The sequence below is a fragment of the Barbus barbus genome (assembly GCF_936440315.1).
Source record: "Barbus barbus genome assembly, chromosome: 37".
In the NCBI taxonomy this organism is placed as follows: Eukaryota; Metazoa; Chordata; class Actinopteri; order Cypriniformes; family Cyprinidae; genus Barbus; species Barbus barbus.
Window position 1 is genome coordinate 26,328,354 of NC_136715.1, and position 22,351 is coordinate 26,350,704.

The window sequence follows — 22,351 nt, forward strand, 5'->3', positions numbered from 1 at the left end:
CATTTCTTGTCTTTCGGAAGTATCGTTGGTATGTAAGTTTATGTTAAAGAGTAATTCAACTATATTTGATAGTATTTTCTGTTAAGTGTAACTTTCATGTGAATCTTTATACAGGTGTGTGTCACCATGTGTTATTTGTGCTATACTCCGATGTGTGACCTATGTAGCAGTTACGTATCATTAATCATTTATTTTGGTGCAATATGATGCAATTCATTCATTATACAGTTTGGAATGTGGAAGATTTCAGGTGTTACAGTACTTTATTTCATATACATGAATGCAAACTTATGCACTGTTATTTCATACGTGCTTATGTTACGCTAGTGATGCATATGTAAAATATTCCTTTTCAATGTACTCAATTTAATTTTTTCTTTTCAGTTTTACCCTACTTCCAGTCATCCATTAAACGAAGTGAACTGAGTATCTGCTTCAGCGTGGTGATTGGTAGAGGAGTTATGTCTGTCAATGTATGCAAGGCACATTGGGGTGGCAGAACAGACGGGATGCTTTTTTTTTCGAACAGGGGGATGCCATCCCCCCGCAATTTGAGCCCTGCGCCTCCTTTCACAGATAACTAAACTTTTGAAGAGTTGTAGCTCTATTGTGTAGCATATTAGTGCCTTTCAGAACTCATTATTAGTCTTGTGTTATTAGCAGGGTTTGAGAGAAATGAATAAAGGCTCAGTGTATTTGAGCGATTCCTTCCTCCTGAGACTCTGATCAAGCGATTGTTTCAAAATCACACAGGCCACTCGGTCACTAAAGAGTTTATTACACTCGCTCCAGTGTCACTCAACAATACAATTCAGAAAACAGAATATAATAATCCATAATCAGATTCAAGAGTAAACCAGAAGAGTGAATTCAGTACTATTATATCAGCTGAGTCCAAAATGGAGTAACTAGTATCCAAATGCTCCTAAAATATTGATAGGTCCATTCACTGGCGACAAAATCAATGCTTACCATTTTAACCACAGCCATATTGCATGATCCCCAAACGTTATAAAGTTATGAATGTGTTATCTGAACTAAGTGCAACGATTACTATTTATTTTTTCTCCACTTAACAGTATTTCTGTAATACACTTCATACACTACTGGAGTGTATTTGAAAATGTGCCAGAGAGATTTCAGTTCCCATCATACATTCGTCTTTGGGCACGACGTTAAAAAAATCTGGCAAAATCCCAATGCAGGTCAGGAGGATACAGCAGCCTACAGAGACCTTACAGGTGCTTTAGTAGAGTCACGTGTGGTCAGCTGTGGACACACATGTATTGGCCAGATGTTGGAGGTGGATCAGCGCGCTGCAGACGAGCCGCTCGTCTCTCCGGCTCCGGACAGCTGCATGAAGAGCTCTCCCAGCTCACTGACCTCGTCCTCATCCGCTGGCGTCCCGCGGTGTTCGCGCTCCTCGATGAAGTCCCACAGACGCACCGAGCTCAGGAACTGAGAGACAGAGAGCGGCATGAGTGAAGAGTGTGTCAGCTTCTCTGAGCAGCAGCTAGGCATGTAACCATATCCATATCCCACCATACAGTAATATCATGACATGAAGTGCCCGATACAATATTTATTGTGATATAAAAAAAAAAAAAAAGACAAATGAAGGATTGGGGGGAAAAAAAAATTAAATTGTGTACATTTTAAAGTTAAATTATTCTATCTAATGCACTGTGAGTGTTCAAAATTAAGAGCTCCAACACATGATGGGCAACGTTGATAGTGACGAGGGCCAGAATTGTTTCTCATTTTTACCAAGGGGCCAGATTACTAATCCACGTCTACACAGCTTTTACACCATTTTACTGTATCTCCTTTTTATTGAAGGAAATCAAGGTATAATTAATGTAATTTGTTTTTAACGATATTTTTAGCTATACAATATGCTAATACAGAAAGGAAACTTTGTTGTCAGTTGACAGCAATATTACCCCAACAAGCCAATGTAAACATCTTAATTGCATTGTCTGTAAATTTGCAACAAACAAATGTACAGAGGTCTTACTTTTTATTAGTGGCCTACAGAACATTCTCAAAACAACCTAAGAGGTAGTTGAAAAGGGCTAATTTAAAAAAAAAAAAATTACTCCAAATGGTACCATAACCGGGTATCTGCAGGATTTTTAAATTATATTATATTAAATTATATAAGGATTTTTGTTATATTAATTTAAACAATTTATCAATCAATTATTATAGTAAATTACATGTATCTTAGTGTCTTAATTGTTTCGATTTTTATAATGCATTAGCTTCTTGTCGATCCACTGGTTCGCATTTAAAAATATGTAGCAAAAACTGCAGAAGGGCTTATTGAAAAAGTAAATCGTTCTCTGCCAGCAGGTGTCACTTTCAGAACAGCAGAATATAGCGGTTTCCCCGGTAAAGGCTGGACACAAAGCAGCAGCGCCTGACTTTGAAACGTGCAGCGCTCATATTTATTCAGTGAAATCACAGCCTTTTGAAGTTTAATTGACATATTAATCTACATAGCAATTCTTGTCTTTCCGTCCCCAAATTTAAGACCTCTTAAAATTAAGACTTTTCGTACCATTTAAGAGTTTATGGCTTTAAATTTAATCAATTAATCCCACAGAAACCCTAAGAACAGGAACCCCCTAAGAACCCACAGTTCAGTGCAAACATTTATGTCATGCATTTGGCAAAAAATATTTGTTTACTATGCATTTTACCTTTGAAATTTGATGCAAGTGCAACTCTAGCGTCCCCGTCGTTTGTGAGCAGTGGAGTGATGGCGACTTAAATAAAAATACAGATTTCCAAACAATCTAAACATATAGGTATCCCTTTGAACTGTTTACCATCTTGATTGGATGATACCGTTTTAATGGCCAGTTTTTCATTTTTTATTTGCTAATGTTAGTAAATGTTTACGTTAGAGTGCACGCCCTACTGGGCTGTTATTAGTAGGTGAGTGGTTGAAAACTAGCGACCTCACCTGTTTGGAGACAGTATTAACATCATAAACTGAAAGGAATCTTTACGTGACTTACTTTTCAAATGTTTTAAAATTGATCATCCAAGTCTAATATAATCAAGTGGGCCATACTAAAAGACACTGCAGGCCATATATAGCCCGCGGGCCGCCAGTTGCCCATCCCTGATCTAAACTAAGAAAACTTAAGTCAGAAAAAAGTCAGTGAATTGACTTATACCTGAACTTTAAAGGGGACTCAACCCTCTTTTTATTTGTGGTATACGGTGTCAGTCTAAATTACATTCACACTGGTGTTTTAGGAAGCCAGACAAATTAAATAATACTAATACTAATAATAACAACAACAGCAATGACAGTACCCAGCAAACACAGAACATCCCCCTAACATTATGGTTATGTTTTTGCGAACCAAATACTAACATTAGGGGAACATTCTTTTTAGGTTATCTTTTTGACCATAAAATAATGTTCCTAGAACGTTGCATGGTAGTTATTTTATAGTGTGTGTGTGTGTGTGTGTGCAGAGGTGGGTAGAGTACCCAAAAACTGTACTCAAGTAAAAGTACTTATAGAAATATTTACTCAAGTAAAAGTAATAGTCTGAATAGTTACTTGAGTAAGAGTAAAAAAGTATCGGATAAAAAAAAAACTACTCAAGTAGTTAGTTACTAGTTACTTTGGATCATATACTATAGTCTATTTTTATTTAGATATATAGATTAATGTATGTAGTGTGTGTGTGTATACACACACACAGCCATTCAAAAGATTTTTAATTATTTTACTTATTAACTTATTCTTAGTAACTTATTTCAGTGATGCAAATCTGAATTTTCATCTGCCTTTACGCCAGTCTTCATTGTCATATAATCCTTCCGAAATCATTCCAATATGTTTATCAATGCTGTTCTTTTTAGCTTTCTATTAAACAAAGAATCCTGAACAAAATGTCACAGGTTCCAAAAAATATTAAGCAGCAAAACTGTTTCCAACACTGGTAATAAACCATTATATTAGAATGATTGTGACAAGATGGCTGCGCGAACACATCGCGAGGCTCAGCGTCTTACCAGATTTAGGAAAATAGTGTTAATTTACCTGGTTATTTCACTCGTGTTCGCACGATTCAGTTATGCGAACTACAGCTATACTAAACAGTCACTTTTGGACATCAACAAACAGTGTTCCAACATAGTTTTAGATCATCCTTTCGACTTCAGCGAACTCCCGCCGGAGCTACTGAGCTCACCGCGGACAAGCGAATCACTCGTACCGTCCGGAAGTGCTCGGCGTCGAGACCGTAAACAAAGACGGGGAAAGCGTGGAGGGCTGCGTGCTAAGCTAAGGCTAAACCCACATCGACCAGCTCTGCCCAGCATCTTCCTTGCCAATGTACGGTCTCTGATGAACAAGATGGACGAACTAAAGATCTGGACCCTCACACAGAAACGGCTTATGGACTGTAATGTTATGTTCTTCACTGAAACATGGCTCTGCAACGATGTCCCAAACAGCGTGGTGCATATGGATGGATGCTCTCTCTTCAGGGCTGACAGAGTAGCAGCAACCTCTGGTAAAAACAAGGGTGGTGGAGTATGCATTTATGTAAATAAATCATGGTGTAAAGACTCTGTCATTGTTGATACCTACTGCTCTGCTGATCTGGAGTTCCTGATTATCAAGTGCAGGCCATTCTATCTACCACGTGAGTTTACTTGCATTGTTGCTGCTGCAGTTTATGTACCTCCGGACGCTAATGCTAACGTGGCTATGAAAGAACTTTGTGCTGCTATTAGCAAATTACAAACCCTGCACCCGGATGGAGCCTTTATTGTTGCTGGGGACTTCAATCACTGCACTTTTAGATCTGTTCTCCCTAAATTTCATCAAAATGTCTTCTGCACTACAAGGAGACATAAAACATTGGACCACGTTTATACTAATGTGAGTGATGCCTACAAAGTCACACCCCTCCCCCACCCGGGTCAGTCTGATCACCTCTCTTTGTTCCTCCTCCCCAAGTATACCCCAGTCATCAAATGTGTGAAACCTACAATAAGGACTGTTAAACTCTGGCTGGAAGGTGCTGACTCCACTCTTCAACATCAATTCCAGCACACAGACTGGAGTGAGTTTGCTGCCCAGGCCACCACAAACTCTCAGATTAACATTGACATTTACACCAACTCTGTCCTGGAGCACATCAACAGATGTGTGAGCAGAGTGACCACACACAAAAATATAAATATTTTCCCCAATCAGAAGCCCTGGATGAACAGAGAGGTTCGCCTCCTGCTCAAAGCAAGAGATGCAGCCTTCAGGTCTGGAGACCAGGAGGCTTACAGCTCAGCCAGAGCCAACCTGAGGAAGGGTATCTGCCAGGCCAAACTCACACACAAACAGAAGATTGAAGAACACTTCAATTCTTCAGACCCCCGACGTATGTGGCAAGGCATACAATCTATCACAGATTACAAACCACCTAACTCTGTGCCCCCCTCCAGCTCTGCCTCCCTCCCAGACAAGCTCAATCACTTTTATGCTCGTTTTGATCAAAATAACAAGGAGATCTCACTCAAAGCTGAGCATCAACCCAGTGAACTGCCTCTCACTCTCTCCACATCAGATGTTTACTCAGCTCTGCGTAAGGTGAATGCGCGGAAGGCAGCTGGCCCTGACGGAATACCTGGTCGTGTGCTTAAACCCTGTGCAGAGCAGCTAGCTGAGGTCTTCACGGACATTTTCAATCTGTCCCTGGCCCAAACAACTGTCCCCACTATCTTCAAAACCTCCACCATCGTACCAGTACCGAAACACTCCACTGCCTCGGTCCCTAACGACTTCCGTCCTGTTGCACTCACCCCCATCATTGCCAAGTGTTTTGAGAAACTGGTTGCATCCCACTTAAAATCCTGTCTCCCTGCTACACTAGACCCATTCCAATTTGCATATCGCCACAATAGGTCAATAGAGGACGCCATCTCAACAGCGCTTCACTCTGCCCTCACCCACCTGGACAGTCAAAACACACATGTGAGAATGCTGTTCATAGATTTCAGTTCTGCATTTAATACTGTAATCCTCTCCAAGCTGATCTCCAAGCTCAGCCAGCTTGGAATCAGCACACCCATCTGCAATTGGATTCTAGATTTTCTGACTAACAGACCTCAGTCCGTCAAGTTAGATAACCTCTCCTCCTCCATCACCCTGAACACCGGCGTGCCACAGGGCTGCGTACTGAGCCCTCTCCTGTACTCCCTCTTCACCCATGACTGTGTTCCTGTTTATGGCTCCAACACCATAATCAAATTTGCAGATGACACCACGGTGGTAGGTCTGATCAAGGATGACGATGAGTCAGCCTACAGGGATGAGGTGCAGCACCTGGCTGTGTGGTGTGCCACCAACAATCTAGAACTAAACACCCAGAAGACAAAGGAGATCATTGTGGACTTCAGGCGGACTAGGAGTCATGCACACACACCCATCTACATCAACGGAGCTGTAGTGGAGCGTGTGTCGAGTTTCAAGTTCCTTGGCATCCACATCTCTGATGACCTCACCTGGTCCCATAACACCTCCACTCTGGTCAAAAAGGCACAGCAGCACCTTTACTTCTTAAGGAGCCTTAAGAAAGTTCACCTGAATCCCAGGATCCTTGTGGAATTCTACCGCTGTACCATTGAGAGCATACTCACGAACTGCATCTCAGTATAGTACAGCAATTGCTACGCATCTGACCGCAAAGCACTCCAGCGGGTGGTGAAAACTGCTCAACGGATCACCGGCACCCAGTTAACTTCCATTGAGAACATTTATCATAAGCACTGTCTGGGCAGGGCAAGAAACATCATCAAGGATGCCTCTCACCCTAACCATGGACTTTTCACCCTCCTCCCATCCGGCAGGCGTTACAGGTGCCTACGCTCTCGCACTAGTAGGCTCTGGAAGAGCTTCTTCCCCGAGGCTGTGACACTTCTGAACGCTACACCACAAATCTAACTCCTGCACCTGCTTATTATTACTGCACTGGTCACAGTACTTTACACACATGCATTTGCACTACTCATATTTTGCACAGACTGCACATTGTTAGTTATTACACTATAAACTGTCTAAAGTTGTTACTGTACAAAGCACAGTAAACTATTTCTATAAAATATTGCACTACTGTTATTTTGCATAGAATACATTGTTCTATCAATACTTTGCACACTCATCCAGTTGTATTTATTTATTACCACTGTTCTCACGTCTCTGCTGTTCATAATATGTATATATAATCTGTAATCTATATAATCCTACATTGCTCTGTTCATAATGTACATACAATCCCTACATTGCATTCCTATTTATATTCTGTATATACTCTGCTCAATACTGTATATAGCAATTCCACTGTACATTCTGTAAATCATATCTTCACTTACTCTGCATTTATATGTATATAAAACACTATATTCTTGCACTTCTGGTTAGATGCTAACTGCATTTCATTAGCTCTGTACTTGTACTCTGCATAATGACAATAAAGTCTAATCTAATCTAATGATTTCTGAAGGATCATGTGACTAGAGTAACAGCTGATGAAAATTCTGATTTGCATCACTGAATTAAATTATATTTTAAAGTAAATTAATTATGTATTAAATGTATATTTATATAACCTCTGACACTGAAACCTCTGAAAACTCCTCACGTGACTGCTACCGACATCTGAACATAACGAAACAAATGCACATTGATGGATCTTCTGTTCTGCAAAAGGTAAACATGTAGCTTATATTTCTGCAAGCGTAAATAGCCTATTGTAAAAATATGAATATTAATTGTCTAGAACAGGTTGCGCGCCGCTGTGCAGAGCTAACGCAGGTTTGGCGAGTGTTCATTTCATACTCTGTGACAGCTTATTGAATGTATAAATTATACATTGAATTTAATGTATAAGGTACATATACAACAAACTGGTAACGTCATGGTCTCGTGTTCTGTATAGGCCTGTCGATAACCTGTGGAACCGTAGACAACACATGCGGTGTTCATCTTATAAAGATCTTTATAGAGCTCTAGCAAACAAGCCTTTGCAGATTTGCTTTCAATTGACTGTAGATCTTCCATGCTCTTGATTACCACTCTGAGTGAGAATCCCTTCAGATGGCTCAGCGTGTGCAGCAGGGAACAGAACGAATCGTTCAAACTGATTCGCGAACCAATTCACTGGTTTGGCAACAGGTTTGATCAAGCCTTTGAACAGAATTGACTCAAAAGAATGAATCATTCGCGAAGTAGACGACGCGTTGGGAATAAATTGAAGCATTTTTAACTTGTATTGTATTAAGATAAAGTAACGAGAGGAGCGCCGCCCACAATAACGAAGTAAAAGTACGCGTTTTTCTCTAAAAATGTACTTGAGTAAAAGTACCCATCTTTAAACATACTCTAAAAGTATTAGTTACCAAAAAAATGTACCTAAGTAAATGTAACTCGTTACTACCCACCTCTGTGTGTGTGTGTTTGAGGTGTGTGTGTGTGCGCGATTTTGTGACAAATGAAAACATAAATTTGTATAATGACACAGGTATGACAAGGTGAAGGTGATTTATGAGGACATTGCCCCATGTCCCCACTTTTCACAACACTTATAAATCATACAGAGTGAGGTTTTTTGGGGTAAAGTAGAAATGCAGTCTCCTGTGAGGGCTAAGTTTAGGTGTAAGGTAGGTGTAGGGCAATAGCACATACAGTTTGTACAGTATAAAAACCATTACGCCTATGGGATGTCCCCACTTTTCACAAGAACAAACGTGTGTGTGTGTGTGTGTGTGTGGTGTGTGTGTGTGTGTGTTACCCGCACGTTCCCCTCTGCGCTCATCTGTTTGCGGGGTTTATCTGCTTCTGCTCGTGTCCCGTCGGCATATGCATGCATGTAGAAGCACTTTCCTCCAAACGGACACGTTCCTCTTCCCTGATCGAAGTATTTACAGGGCTTCTTACTGTCAATACAGAAACACATTCAAGCAGATTATATACAGAACACACACGTTTGAACCTCAATGTCAAAGAAATCTGTCCTCATTCTGCAAATATGATATACAGGCAAATCAATCAATAAACAGATGGATGAAAACAGTTCATCTACTGGTCTGAGCGCAGATCAAAGGCAGACGAAAGGCTGCTAACAAACGGCATTATGGGAAGACGCCAAACATTTAACATATTATTCTATTAATTTCTGACTGAACAGTGCAGCTGTGTTGCAGCTGTTGACGTATTGTCAAGTATGGTGACCCGTTTAACCCATCCAAGTGCACACACACAGCAGTGAGTAGTGAACAAATGCACACACACACACACCGTGAACACACACCCGGAGCAGTGGGCAGCCATGCCCGGGGAGCAGTTGGGGGTTCGGTGCCTTGCTCAAGGGCACCTCAGTCGTGGTATTGAGGGTGGAGAGAGCGCTGGACATTCACTCCCCCCACCTACAATCCCTGCCGGCCGGGGACTCGAACCCGCAACCTTTCGATTACGAGTCCGACTCTCTAACCATTAGGCCACGACTTCCCCTTAAAGTAGAGCAAAGCAGACCGTCCCGTGATCTGGGAGGCTTTAGTGAAGACTAAAGGAGAGATGAGGAGAGGAAACCAGAATGCAGAATTTAATCAATCAGAACTGGCCAAAATTATCATCTGAGTCAGTCATCATATCACCAGGTTCTTATTATGGTTAACTCAAACTATTTAAAAAAGTTGCATAAACGTTACATTAAAAAAAACATACATATACACACACATATACATATATACATACAGTGGGTACGGAAAGTATTCAGACCCCCTTAAATTTTTCACTCTTTATTATATTGCAGCCATTTGCTAAAATCATTTAAGTTCATTTTTTTTCATCATTAATGTACACACAGCACCCCATATTGACAGAAAAACACAGAATTGTTGACATTTTTGCAGATTTATTAAAAAAGAAAAACTGAAATATCACATGGTCCTAAGTATGCAGACCCTTTGCTGTGACACTCATATATTTAACCCAGGTGCTGTCTATTTCTTCGGATCATCCTTGAGATGGTTCTACACCTTCATTTGAGTCCAGCTGTGTTTGATTATACTGACTGGACTTGATTAGGAAAGCCACACACCTGTCTATATAAGACCTTACAGCTCACAGGGCATGTCAGAGCAAATGAGAATCATGAGGTCAAAGGAACTGCCTGAAGAGCTCAGAGACAGAATTGTGGCAAGGCACAGATCTGGCCAAGGTTACAAAAAAATTTCTGCTGCACTTAAGGTTCCTAAGAGCACAGTGACCTCCATAATCCTTAAATGGATGATGTTTGGGACGACCAGAACCCTTCTTAGAGCTGGCCGTCCGGCCAAACTGAGCTATCGGGGGAGAAGAGCCTTGGTGAGAGAGGTAAAGAAGAACCCAAAGATCACTGTGGCTGACCTCCAGAGATGCAGTCGGGAGATGGGAGAAAGTTGTAGAAAGTCAACCATCACTGCAGCCCTCTACCAGTCGGGGCTTTATAGCAGAGTGGCCCGACGGAAGCCTCTCCTCAGTGCAAGACACATGAAAGCCCGCATGGAGTTTGCTAAAAAACACCTGAAGATTATCTGGTTTGATGAGACCAAGATAGAACTTTTTGGCCTTAATTCTAAGCGGTATGTGTGGAGAAAACCAGGCACTGCTCATCACCTGTCCAATACAGTCCCAACAGTGAAGCATGGTGGTGGCAGCATCATGCTGTGGGGGTGTTTTTCAGCTGCAGGGACAGGACGACTGGTTGCAATCGAGGTAAAGATGAATGCGGCCAAGTACAGGGATATCCTGGACGAAAACCTTCTCCAGAGTGCTCAGGACCTCAGACTGGGCCGAAGGTTTACCTTCCAACAAGACAATGACCCTAAGCACACAACAACTCCGTGACTGTTCTTGAATGGCCCAGCCAGAGCCCTGACTTAAACCCAATTGAGCATCTCTGGAGAGACCTAAAAATGGCCAGTGTTTCCCACACATAGACGAATCTGTGGCGGTGCGCCACAGATTAAATTCCGACCGCCACAGATTCAACACCGACCAAAAAAAAAAAAAAATCAATACCGACCGTCACATATTGCGTTTCGTTATTCTTTTGTACGCTATTTAAAACACGCAGCGAATTCGTTCAACTGCATTTCCTTTCCCTGCTCTCTCTTCATCTCTCTGTCACTCACGCGTCTCTGCCTCACACACACACACACACACACGCACACACAGCCCCTCCCCTCCGTGCACACCACATCTGTCTGGATCATCTGTGGAGAGAAGACGGCTGGCGAAAGGTTGGTATCTCGTGAACACTTTTAACACACAATCACAGATTAAAAAGTGCTATAAAATATTTTATATTCTGAATACAATAGTTTCAGTGTGTTGATGTTACTGTAAGTCCCGACCCTTAGCAAACGCGATTGCGCCTTCTTTAGAAAGTTAACTAGTCGCAAGTTTGCGGTAAAATGTAGGCTAGCCTAGTTGGGTTGTCGAGGTCAAAACACTATATGTAGCAGCTGTGAATCAAATAAACGTATTATAAATTATGTCGTTTCTTTACTCTTACACCGAATGTTTGCTGCTTCAATCCAGATGAGTATTGAAAAGTATTTTCCGCGACTGAAAAAGGCACGTGTTGAGGATGAGGACCATCCTAAACCGGAGGTATCAGTCTGAAACAGAGCTTAGTCCGACCAGTGTAATTAGTTATGTTATTGTTTACAATATTTTCAGGCTTCAACTAGTGCTGCTCAAGCAGAAAGACAAGGTCAGGGAGAGAAAGAAATAGATTTGTTAGGCATTGAAGAAAGAGTAGGAGAGGAGGAGAGAATTAATGTAATAAAGTTCTGTGTAACCAATTATTAACAGTTTTTTTTTTTTTAATATTAACCTTTAGGAATTAGGAAATCCCTTTAGGGGATCCAATCGTTCTTTTCATCTGCAACCCCCCCCCCCCGGACAAACATCTAACCCACCCCGGGCTGACCACCACACATTGCCTTCAAACCTGTGGGAAACACTGAATGGCTGTCCACCAACGTTTACCATCCAACCTGACAGAACTGGAGAGGATCTGCAAGGAGGAATGGCAGAGGATCCCCAAATCCAGGTGTGAAAAACTTGTTACATCTTTCCCAAAAAGACTCATGGTATTAGATCAAAAGGGTGCTTCTACTAAATACTGAGCAAAGGGTCTGAATACTTAGGACCATGTGATATTTCAGTTTTTCTTTTTTAATAAATCTGCAAAAATGTCAACAAATCTGTGTTTTTCTGTCAATAATGGGGTGCTGTGTGTACATTAATGAGGAAAAAAAAAAAAAGAACTCAAATGATTTTAGCAAATGGCTGCAATATAACAAAGAGTGAAAAATTTAAGGGGGTCTGAATACTTTCCGTACCCACTGTGTGTGTGTATATATATATATATATATATTTATGTACATACAGTCATGGCCAAAAATATCGGCACCCTTGGTAAATATGATCAAAGAAGGCTTTGAAAATTAATCTGCATTGTTAATCCTTTTGATCTTTTATTTAAAAAATTCACAAAAATCTAACCTTTCATTGGATAATAAGAATTTAAAATGGGGGGACATTATGAAATAAATGTTTTTCTCTAATACCATTTGCCACAATTAAAAGCAACCTTTTATTCAATACTTTTTGAAACCTCCATTTGCCAGTTTAACAGCTCTAAATTTTCTCCTATGATGCCTGATGAGGTTAGAGAACACCTGACAAGAGATCAGACACCATTCCTTTATCCAGAATCGCTTTGGATAAAAGCGTCTGCCAAATGACTAAATGTAAATGTAAATGTGAATCACTCCAGACCCTTCGGATTCCCATCTCTATGTTGGTGCTTCTTCTCTTCAGTTCACTCGACTCCTTTTCTACAGGGTTCAGGTCAGAGGACTGGAATGGCCTTAGCAGAAGCTTGGTTTTGTGCTCAGTGACCCATTTTTTGTGTTGTTTTTGAGGTTTGTGTTTGGATTATTGTACAGTTGGCAGATCCAAACATGGCCCATTAAAAGATTTCTAACAGAGTCACTTATTGAGTTACTTAAGTCACTTATTAATTTTTTTTATCTGTTGGTATTTGATAGAATCCATGATGTCATGTGTCTAAACAAGATGTCCAGGACCTCCAGCAGAAATATAGGCCCACAACATCAAAAATACAGCAGTATATTTCATTGTACACATGGGGTACTTTTTATCCGTGTTCACCAAACCCATCTTGAGTGTTTGCTGCTAAAAAGTTTCATCTGACCATTGAAGCCAGTCCCATTTGAAGTTCCAGTCGTGTCTGATAACTGAATATGCTGGAGTTTGTTTTTGGATAAGTTAGGAGAATTTTTCTTGAAACCCTCCCGAACAACATGTGGTGATGTAGGTGCTGTTTGACATTTTTTTTAAGGTTTTCTGACCCCGAGACTTAACTATTTTCTGCAATTCTCCAGCTGTGGTCCTTGGAGAGTCTTTAGCCACTCAAACTCTCCTTCTCACCGTGCATTAGGACGGAGGAGGCAGACCCAGACATAGCTTTGCTCTGTCCTGTTCAAGCCTTGAGATGGTACGTGGACTGGACACAAAGCTTCAGGACCTCAGATCAGCTCTTTGTCTGTTACGGAGGCAGGCAGAAGGGGAATGCTGTCTCCAAGCAGAGAATGGCCTACTGGATAGTGGATGCCATCACACTGTCCTATCAGGAACAGGGTGTGCCCTGCCCGCTCAGGTTGAGCTCACTCTACTAGAAGTGTTGCATCCTCCTGGACCCTGACTCGTGGTGCCTCGATCACAGATATTTGTAGAGCTGCGAGCTGGGCGACCCTCATCTCGTTCACTAGATTCTATAACCTTCGTATTGAGACGGTATCCTCCTGTGCTCTCACCTCCAACGAGCAGAAGCACCAAGTGGCCCTAGTGTTGGCTTGTGACGTTGAGAGTGTCAGACTGAAAGGGAATGTCTCGGTTACGTATGTAACCCTCGTTCTCTGAAGGAGGAAACGGAGATGTCACATCCCGTCGCCACGAGATGTCACGTCCCGTCACTCCTCAGTGAAAACCTGAGTATGCGTTGCACCTGCTGCCTAAATATACTCATGCTGTGATCAGCAGCAGCTGAATGCAATAATCACATGCCAAAGTGCATTGGCTTGTTTAGTTACACTCAAAGTAGATTGGTCTCTCTAAGCAAGATCCCAATTCATCAGTCATACCGGCGTGACATCTCCGTTCCCTCCTTCAGGGAACGAGGGTTACACATAACAGAGACGTTCTCAATTGGTTTAACGAAGTACTGAATAAACAAAAACTTAAGTTAAAACAAAAAAACTAAACTAAAATAAAAAGAGAAAATTTGAAAAACTTGTAAAATAATCTATAATTGCATCTCAACGATACTAAAATGACATTACTGACTGTGTTTGGCATAAATTCTGGCATAAAATATGCTAATTTTATAAAAATAAAAAATGAATCCCGCAGGAATCCAGTTCCTTTTAGAGCCCAGTGTGTATTGGAAATTATTTGGCTCCCTTGCAACAATGGAAATGGGTTTCGTACGCACCTGACTCCAGACTTGAACTCCTCGATGAGCCGGTTCTTCTCCTCCTGGTCTTCTACCCAGTACATGCTGGGAATGACGAACTCGGACACCACACGGCACTCGGGGCAGGACCTGCACACAATCACAGTTACCTCAGAGCGTTTGAAACAGCAAGGCTAACATCAGTGCAGCTCTAGACTCACTTGCGGATCTGGTTCTGGAACTGCTCGGCGCAACGCCACTGCCGGATGCAGCTCAAGCAGTACGTGTGGCAGCAACTGGAGAGGATGCCAAAACGCCGCTCGGACGGAGACGCCTTCTCATACACCACATCCAGACAGATCTTACACTGCTTGTCCTGACTCTGCTGTGCTGCAAACGCTCTCTCCATGTCCAGCTCAAATGCCGTCATGCACATCTGAGCACAGACAGCAGTAGAATCACATACTCTTCCTCACGAAGGAGTGCAACAGTGACCGTCTTAGTATGAATCTTTCTAATTAAATTTACAAAAAAAAAATTTAAATAATGAGTTGAACCAAATGCAACTAGTTCATGATGAATCACAATATTGCAAAGTTAGATCAATACAAAAAAGTATAAAAACTGGAAAAAGCTGCAAGCATAGTGAAATTTATGAGAATGAACTTTGACATATACATTTTTTTTTTATCAGAGAAGAGAAGAAAGAACAAAACTCAGTCAATCACCTTCTCATGCGCTGCTCTTTGTTCAGGGTTGTGCGGATGCAGAACCTGCAGGCGGCATATTTCACACAGATCGCCGTGGAGATATGGGCAGCTGTCACCGTAGTGACAGTGCCCCGTCGCTAGGTAAGGGCAGAGCTGCTGGTGGTCTGGATGCGGGCTGGCACCAGGCGAGCTCTGCAGCCCGCAGCGGGTGGCCTCAAGATAGGAGTGAGGCTTGCTGTCGCTGCTGTAATCCCAGCAGTCACTCACTCTGCTGTCCGAGCCCAGCGCTGAAACACAGCAACACAGCATTAGCTCACAGTCACCTCAGTGCTGTGGCTGTCATATACGGTCATGCATTGTATCTGACACCTTTGTCTCTGAGAACCAGAGGCTTGCTGGCGTGTTTGCTGGTGTTGGGCGGGGGTCCGGGGCCCGGCGCTGATGCTCCTGCACTGCTGCTTCTGTTCTGCATTTCTGACGATGATCCTCCACCACGACCAGGAGCTCTGACGTGATCATACCTGTCAGAAAACACAGCACATTGCACTAAACCACATCCTGACATCAGCACACTGCACTAAACCACATACTGACACATCAGCACACTGCACTAAACCACTGTCACATCAGCACACTGCACTAAACCACTGACACATCAGCACACTGCACTAAACCACATACTGACACATCAGCACACTGCACTAAACCACATACTGACACATCAGCACACTGCACTAAACCACTGTCACATCAGCACACTGCACTAAACCACTGACACATCAGCACACTGCACTAAACCACTGTCACATCAGCACACTGCACTAAACCACTGACACATCAGCACACTGCACTAAACCACTGACACATCAGCACACTGCACTAAACCACTGTCACATCAGCACACTGCACTAAACCACTGACACATCAGCACACTGCACTAAACCACTGTCACATCAGCACACTGCACTAAACCACATACTGACACATCAGCACACTGCACTAAACCACATACTGTCACATCAGCACACTGCACTAAACCACATACTGACACATCAGCACACTGCACTAAACCACTGTCACATCAGCACACTGCACTAAACCACTGTCACATCAGCACACTGCACTAAACCACATACTGACACATCAGCACACTGCACTAAACCACATACTGACACATCAGCACACTGCACTAAACCACATACTGACACATCAGCACACTGCACTAAACCACATACTGACACATCAGCACACTGCACTAAACCACATACTGACACATCAGCACACTGCACTAAACCACATACTGACACATCAGCACACTGCACTAAACCACTGACACATCAGCACACTGCACTAAACCACTGTCACATCAGCACACTGCACTAAACCACTGACACATCAGCACACTGCACTAAACCACATACTGTCACATCAGCACACTGCACTAAACCACATACTGTCACATCAGCACACTGCACTAAACCACTGACACATCAGCACACTGCACTAAACCACTGTCACATCAGCACACTGCACTAAACCACATACTGACACATCAGCACACTGCACTAAACCACATACTGTCACATCAGCACACTGCACTAAACCACATCCTGACACATCAGCACACTGCACTAAACCACTGTCACATCAGCACACTGCACTAAAGCACTGTCACATCAGCACACTGCACTAAACCACATACTGACACATCAGCACACTGCACTAAACCACATACTGACACATCAGCACACTGCACTAAACCACATACTGACACATCAGCACACTGCACTAAACCACTGTCACATCAGCACACTGCACTAAACCACTGTCACATCAGCACACTGCACTAAACCACTGACACATCAGCACACTGCACTAAACCACTGACACATCAGCACACTGCACTAAACCACATACTGACACATCAGCACACTGCACTAAACCACATACTGACACATCAGCACACTGCACTAAACCACTGACACATCAGCACACTGCACTAAACCACTGTCACATCAGCACACTGCACTAAACCACTGACACATCAGCACACTGCACTAAACCACTGACACATCAGCACACTGCACTAAACCACTGTCACATCAGCACACTGCACTAAACCACATACTGTCACATCAGCACACTGCACTAAACCACTGACACATCAGCACACTGCACTAAACCACATACTGACACATCAGCACACTGCACTAAACCACATACTGACACATCAGCACACTGCACTAAACCACATACTGACACATCAGCACACTGCACTAAACCACTGTCACATCAGCACACTGCACTAAACCACATACTGACACATCAGCACACTGCACTAAACCACATACTGTCACATCAGCACACTGCACTAAACCACATACTGACACATCAGCACACTGCACTAAACCACTGTCACATCAGCACACTGCACTAAACCACTGTCACATCAGCACACTGCACTAAACCACTGACACATCAGCACACTGCACTAAACCACATACTGACACATCAGCACACTGCACTAAACCACATACTGACACATCAGCACACTGCACTAAACCACATACTGACACATCAGCACACTGCACTAAACCACTGTCACATCAGCACACTGCACTAAACCACTGACACATCAGCACACTGCACTAAACCACTGTCACATCAGCACACTGCACTAAACCACAGTCACATCAGCACACTGCACTAAACCACATACTGACACATCAGCACACTGCACTAAACCACATACTGACACATCAGCACACTGCACTAAACCACATACTGACACATCAGCACACTGCACTAAACCACTGTCACATCAGCACACTGCACTAAACCACTGTCACATCAGCACACTGCACTAAACCACATACTGACACATCAGCACACTGCACTAAACCACTGTCACATCAGCACACTGCACTAAACCACTGACACATCAGCACACTGCACTAAACCACTGACACATCAGCACACTACACTAAACCACTGTCACATCAGCACACTGCACTAAACCACTGACACATCAGCACACTGCACTAAACCACTGTCACATCAGCACACTGCACTAAACCACTGACACATCAGCACACTGCACTAAACCACATACTGTCACATCAGCACACTGCACTAAACCACATACTGACACATCAGCACACTGCACTAAACCACTGTCACATCAGCACACTGCACTAAACCACTGACACATCAGCACACTGCACTAAACCACATACTGACACATCAGCACACTGCACTAAACCACATACTGACACATCAGCACACTGCACTAAACCACATACTGACACATCAGCACACTGCACTAAACCACATACTGACACATCAGCACACTGCACTAAACCACATACTGACACATCAGCACACTGCACTAAACCACTGTCACATCAGCACACTGCACTAAACCACTGTCACATCAGCACACTGCACTAAACCACTGACACATCAGCACACTGCACTAAACCACATACTGACACATCAGCACACTGCACTAAACCACTGTCACATCAGCACACTGCACTAAACCACTGTCACATCAGCACACTGCACTAAACCACTGACACATCAGCACACTGCACTAAACCACATACTGACACATCAGCACACTGCACTAAACCACTGTCACATCAGCACACTGCACTAAACCACTGACACATCAGCACACTGCACTAAACCACATACTGTCACATCAGCACACTGCACTAAACCACTGACACATCAGCACACTGCACTAAACCACTGTCACATCAGCACACTGCACTAAACCACATACTGACACATCAGCACACTGCACTAAACCACATACTGACACATCAGCACACTGCACTAAACCACTGACACATCAGCACACTGCACTAAACCACTGACACATCAGCACACTGCACTAAACCACTGACACATCAGCACACTGCACTAAACCACTGTCACATTCTGTGTAAATGATCCGCAACCAGCGGTTACACACTGCACGAGCTGACAACGACTCTATTCGGTCCCTAAACCACGTTTTATCATGAAAATACATGTGAGAATTGGAATGGTAGTCATGGGCAAATTAAGTCTCGTGATGCACTGAGGCTTTCTTCTGACTGTTTCGGGAAATGATTCAAAGCTTTGAGTGTCGAAAACACCACCATCTGGTGGTTAATAAAAAATATAGCAGCCAAACGCCTGTGAAAGAGAGTGAAAGACGCTCTGTGGGATGAAGCATCTACCACACATTCTATAGATTGATGCAAGTTTTATGTGCAAAAATAAAAGCCTAACTTTTCTTTAAGCCAAGTTGCTGCTGTTGTTTTTCTTCCGGTGACCTCAACCCATGCCTTGCCAGGGGTAGACAATAAGGGAAATTTGCCACTGGCCAGTGTCTTTTGAAGTTCACTGGCCCAGGTCAACGCGTCGGGTATTGATCCCAATAATCACGAAAAAGAACAGTTTGCTTGAACAACATGAATAACATTTATTTTTTTTAAGGTAGGTTTAGTGCAAAGTGCAGCAAAACTGTGCAAAAACATGAAACAAGTGCAAATAAACCTATTGCATAGGATTCATTCTCCGTAGTCACACAGCAATTCATTATATTATGTTCATACCATAGGTTTCATACACGTTAACGTTTCTCTAACTTACTTGTCTGCATATGTGGGCATTGATCTGCAGAGCTCACAGTAAACCTCTTTTTTTTCTTGATCGTAGCCCCCAGCCAATTCCAGCGGTCTCGCCACTGGGGCTGAAACTTTCTCTGCCTTTTCTTTTCGTATTCCCTTTCGCTTTCCCTCAATTCCTCTGGTGATTTTCTCTTCCTTGCCTTCTCTTTTTTACCCGGCGTTTGGCCAGGTGATGGGGGTTTCAGAAACATGTAGCCTAGCTTAATAGTAGCTATAGGTAGGTGCTGAGCAGCAGTGTGCAGTTTGCGCGCGTAACCGCGGGAGCGAGCAAGGCGGTGCAGACGGAGCGCATAAACCCGCTGCATCTGTAAGGCTGTCGGGATCACGTAACGTGTTAGCGGTGGTTACCGAACCACAGGTAATTAATGTGAAATTAGACTTTTTTTAATCGAGGCATTATCTTTCCTGGCCCCACCGGGCTAGGGGTTGGAGCGATCTGGTGGCCCTGACGGTTTTAAAAGTACGTCCGGGCCACCGGGCCAATTATATTGTCGACCCCAGCTTGCTCTTTCATTGGCTGTAGCTCGTCACAACACCTGACACCACGTGATGTCGAGTCAGCTGACCGGTCCAGATATTTGGCATGCTAGGTATTTGTTTGGCGTGTGCGAGGTGTCGGCGACGCGTTAGCAAGCCTCTTTGATGCATCGTTGTGTAGTTCACACATAAAAACTGCGGAGCACCAATCACCTGCTGATTTTCCCCCGATTACAGCCCCACCTGTCGGCAAGCTCGTTAACTTGCAAATCGGGCTTAAAATCCTGTAGTGTGAACTAGCCTTTAATAAATAAAAACAGTTTGTTTTATAGAGACATACATTACACACACTCTCTCTCTCTCTCTCTCTCTCTCACACACACACACACACATGCACACACACACACTCACTATAAAACACACACACACTCACATGCACATGCGCACACACACAGACACACACTCACGTATATTTAAATGAAAATGCATCAATTCCTTTTTTGGCAGGTTTAAGCTTGAAATTAAAACATGGATGAAAAATTGTGTGATACTAACAATAATAATTGTATTATAGTTATTATTAATTTGAAAAGTACATTCTGCTGTGCAATGGTATTTTATTTCTGCCATAATTTCAAGTTAGAATAAACTTTTACTTTGAACGGTTTTAGTGAAGACCTTTCAGTTTCTCTTTGTTCAATAAAGTGTACTTTCATTATTATTATTATCATCAGCATTAGCATTATTACTTTGAGAAGTACATTCTATTGTGCATTAGTAACATATTTCTGTTATAAACCTTTATATTTTATAGATTATAATAGTTATAGTACACTGTTCTAATTACAATTTATTCCTAATTTAAAAAAAAATAAAAAAATCAGAATTTCACCATCAAGAACTTACATATATAATATAATCTGTGCACCATTTATAATCTTATAAGAGAAGATTCCCCGACACCAGGCATGTTAGAGAACAAAGAAACAGAAACCAAATAGAAATGTTTGATTCAAGTAGAAAGTTTTCAGAGGATGTGTCTCAACCAGAGGTCCCTGGCTCAAATTTTTGATTTTGCTATATATATTCTCCAAAGAAAGATAAATATGCATAGTGAAGAAAGCTAAAATATTAAATGTCATGGATGAATATTGACTGAGTAATCCACTATTTTGTAGAGGGGGGCAAAAGTGGCAATTTTCACCTGAGATTCAGAGCCAAAGTACAGGTGGACAAAAATTCTAAAAAGACTTCAGAAAGATGGCAGCATCATAATAACCGCAGAAGCACTCATATGCAAGCATTATGCATCATAACTCACCTGCATCTGTCTCCATAAGCACACACTCCTCTCTGGTAATATTTACAGATAGTTGAAGGCTTGCTCGTGGCCAGATCATGAGAGAACAGGCACCTGCTGCCCTCCCGACAGACCCCGTGGAGGAAGTACCTGCAGAAACACCACAATCATCAAACACACACAAGTTATTATTATACACTGTACATATGACACATGGATGTCTGTAAGCGCTGATCCGCGAGGAGAGAACAGAGATGTTTTCCTGCTGAAATATCAGTGCTTATTAATTGTGTATGAAGAGTAACGGTGTAGATGTCCGAGGTTTGCTGTGATATCTGCAGTCGCCAGAAGCACAAAGTCATGATATTATAAAGATCTTATGTAATACAGCGATGCGCTAGCGGCCATGTGACGACGGTTTGGGCTTCTCTTTACCTGCAGGTCACTTGTTTCGTTGACATGTTTCGCTGTGATGTTTTTCTGTGAAATGTCACCGTCTCCACGGTTTTGTGCAACCGGAAAATATCGCCGGCTACATCGCTGCGACGCCGATCATTGCTTCCGCCGAGTGACGCGACTCGTTTCCGCGAATCGGTTCTTTCGAACGGTTCGTTTTATAAC

General features: G+C 42.6%; 1 protein-coding gene across 1 annotated transcript; it reads right to left on the bottom strand.

The window, feature by feature from the left end:
* Positions 1-247: 247 nt before the first annotated feature.
* mkrn2 (makorin, ring finger protein, 2) lies at positions 248-22,294 on the bottom strand. Its single transcript, XM_079396787.1, has 8 exons — positions 22,166-22,294; positions 21,752-21,880; positions 15,638-15,789; positions 15,287-15,555; positions 14,780-14,994; positions 14,598-14,708; positions 8,820-8,964; positions 248-1,458 (listed from the first exon to the last, which is right to left on the bottom strand). The coding sequence occupies exons 1-8, from the start codon at positions 22,189-22,191 to the stop codon at positions 1,309-1,311; spliced, it is 1,197 nt and encodes a 398-aa protein (XP_079252913.1). The 5' UTR covers positions 22,192-22,294; the 3' UTR covers positions 248-1,308.
* Positions 22,295-22,351: the final 57 nt, after the last annotated feature.

Bases quoted from the DNA above. Each gene is read 5' to 3' on its own strand.
- mkrn2 (XM_079396787.1), bottom strand. From the start codon at position 22,191: ATGTCAACGAAACAAGTGACCTGCAG. The intron at 14,995-15,286 runs GTGATTGACTGA...GTCTGTGCTCAG, and splicing joins AAAGAGCAGCGCATGAGAAG to ATGTGCATGACGGCATTTGA. The intron at 14,709-14,779 runs GTGAGTCTAGAG...GATTGTGTGCAG, and splicing joins TTCCAGAACCAGATCCGCAA to GTCCTGCCCCGAGTGCCGTG.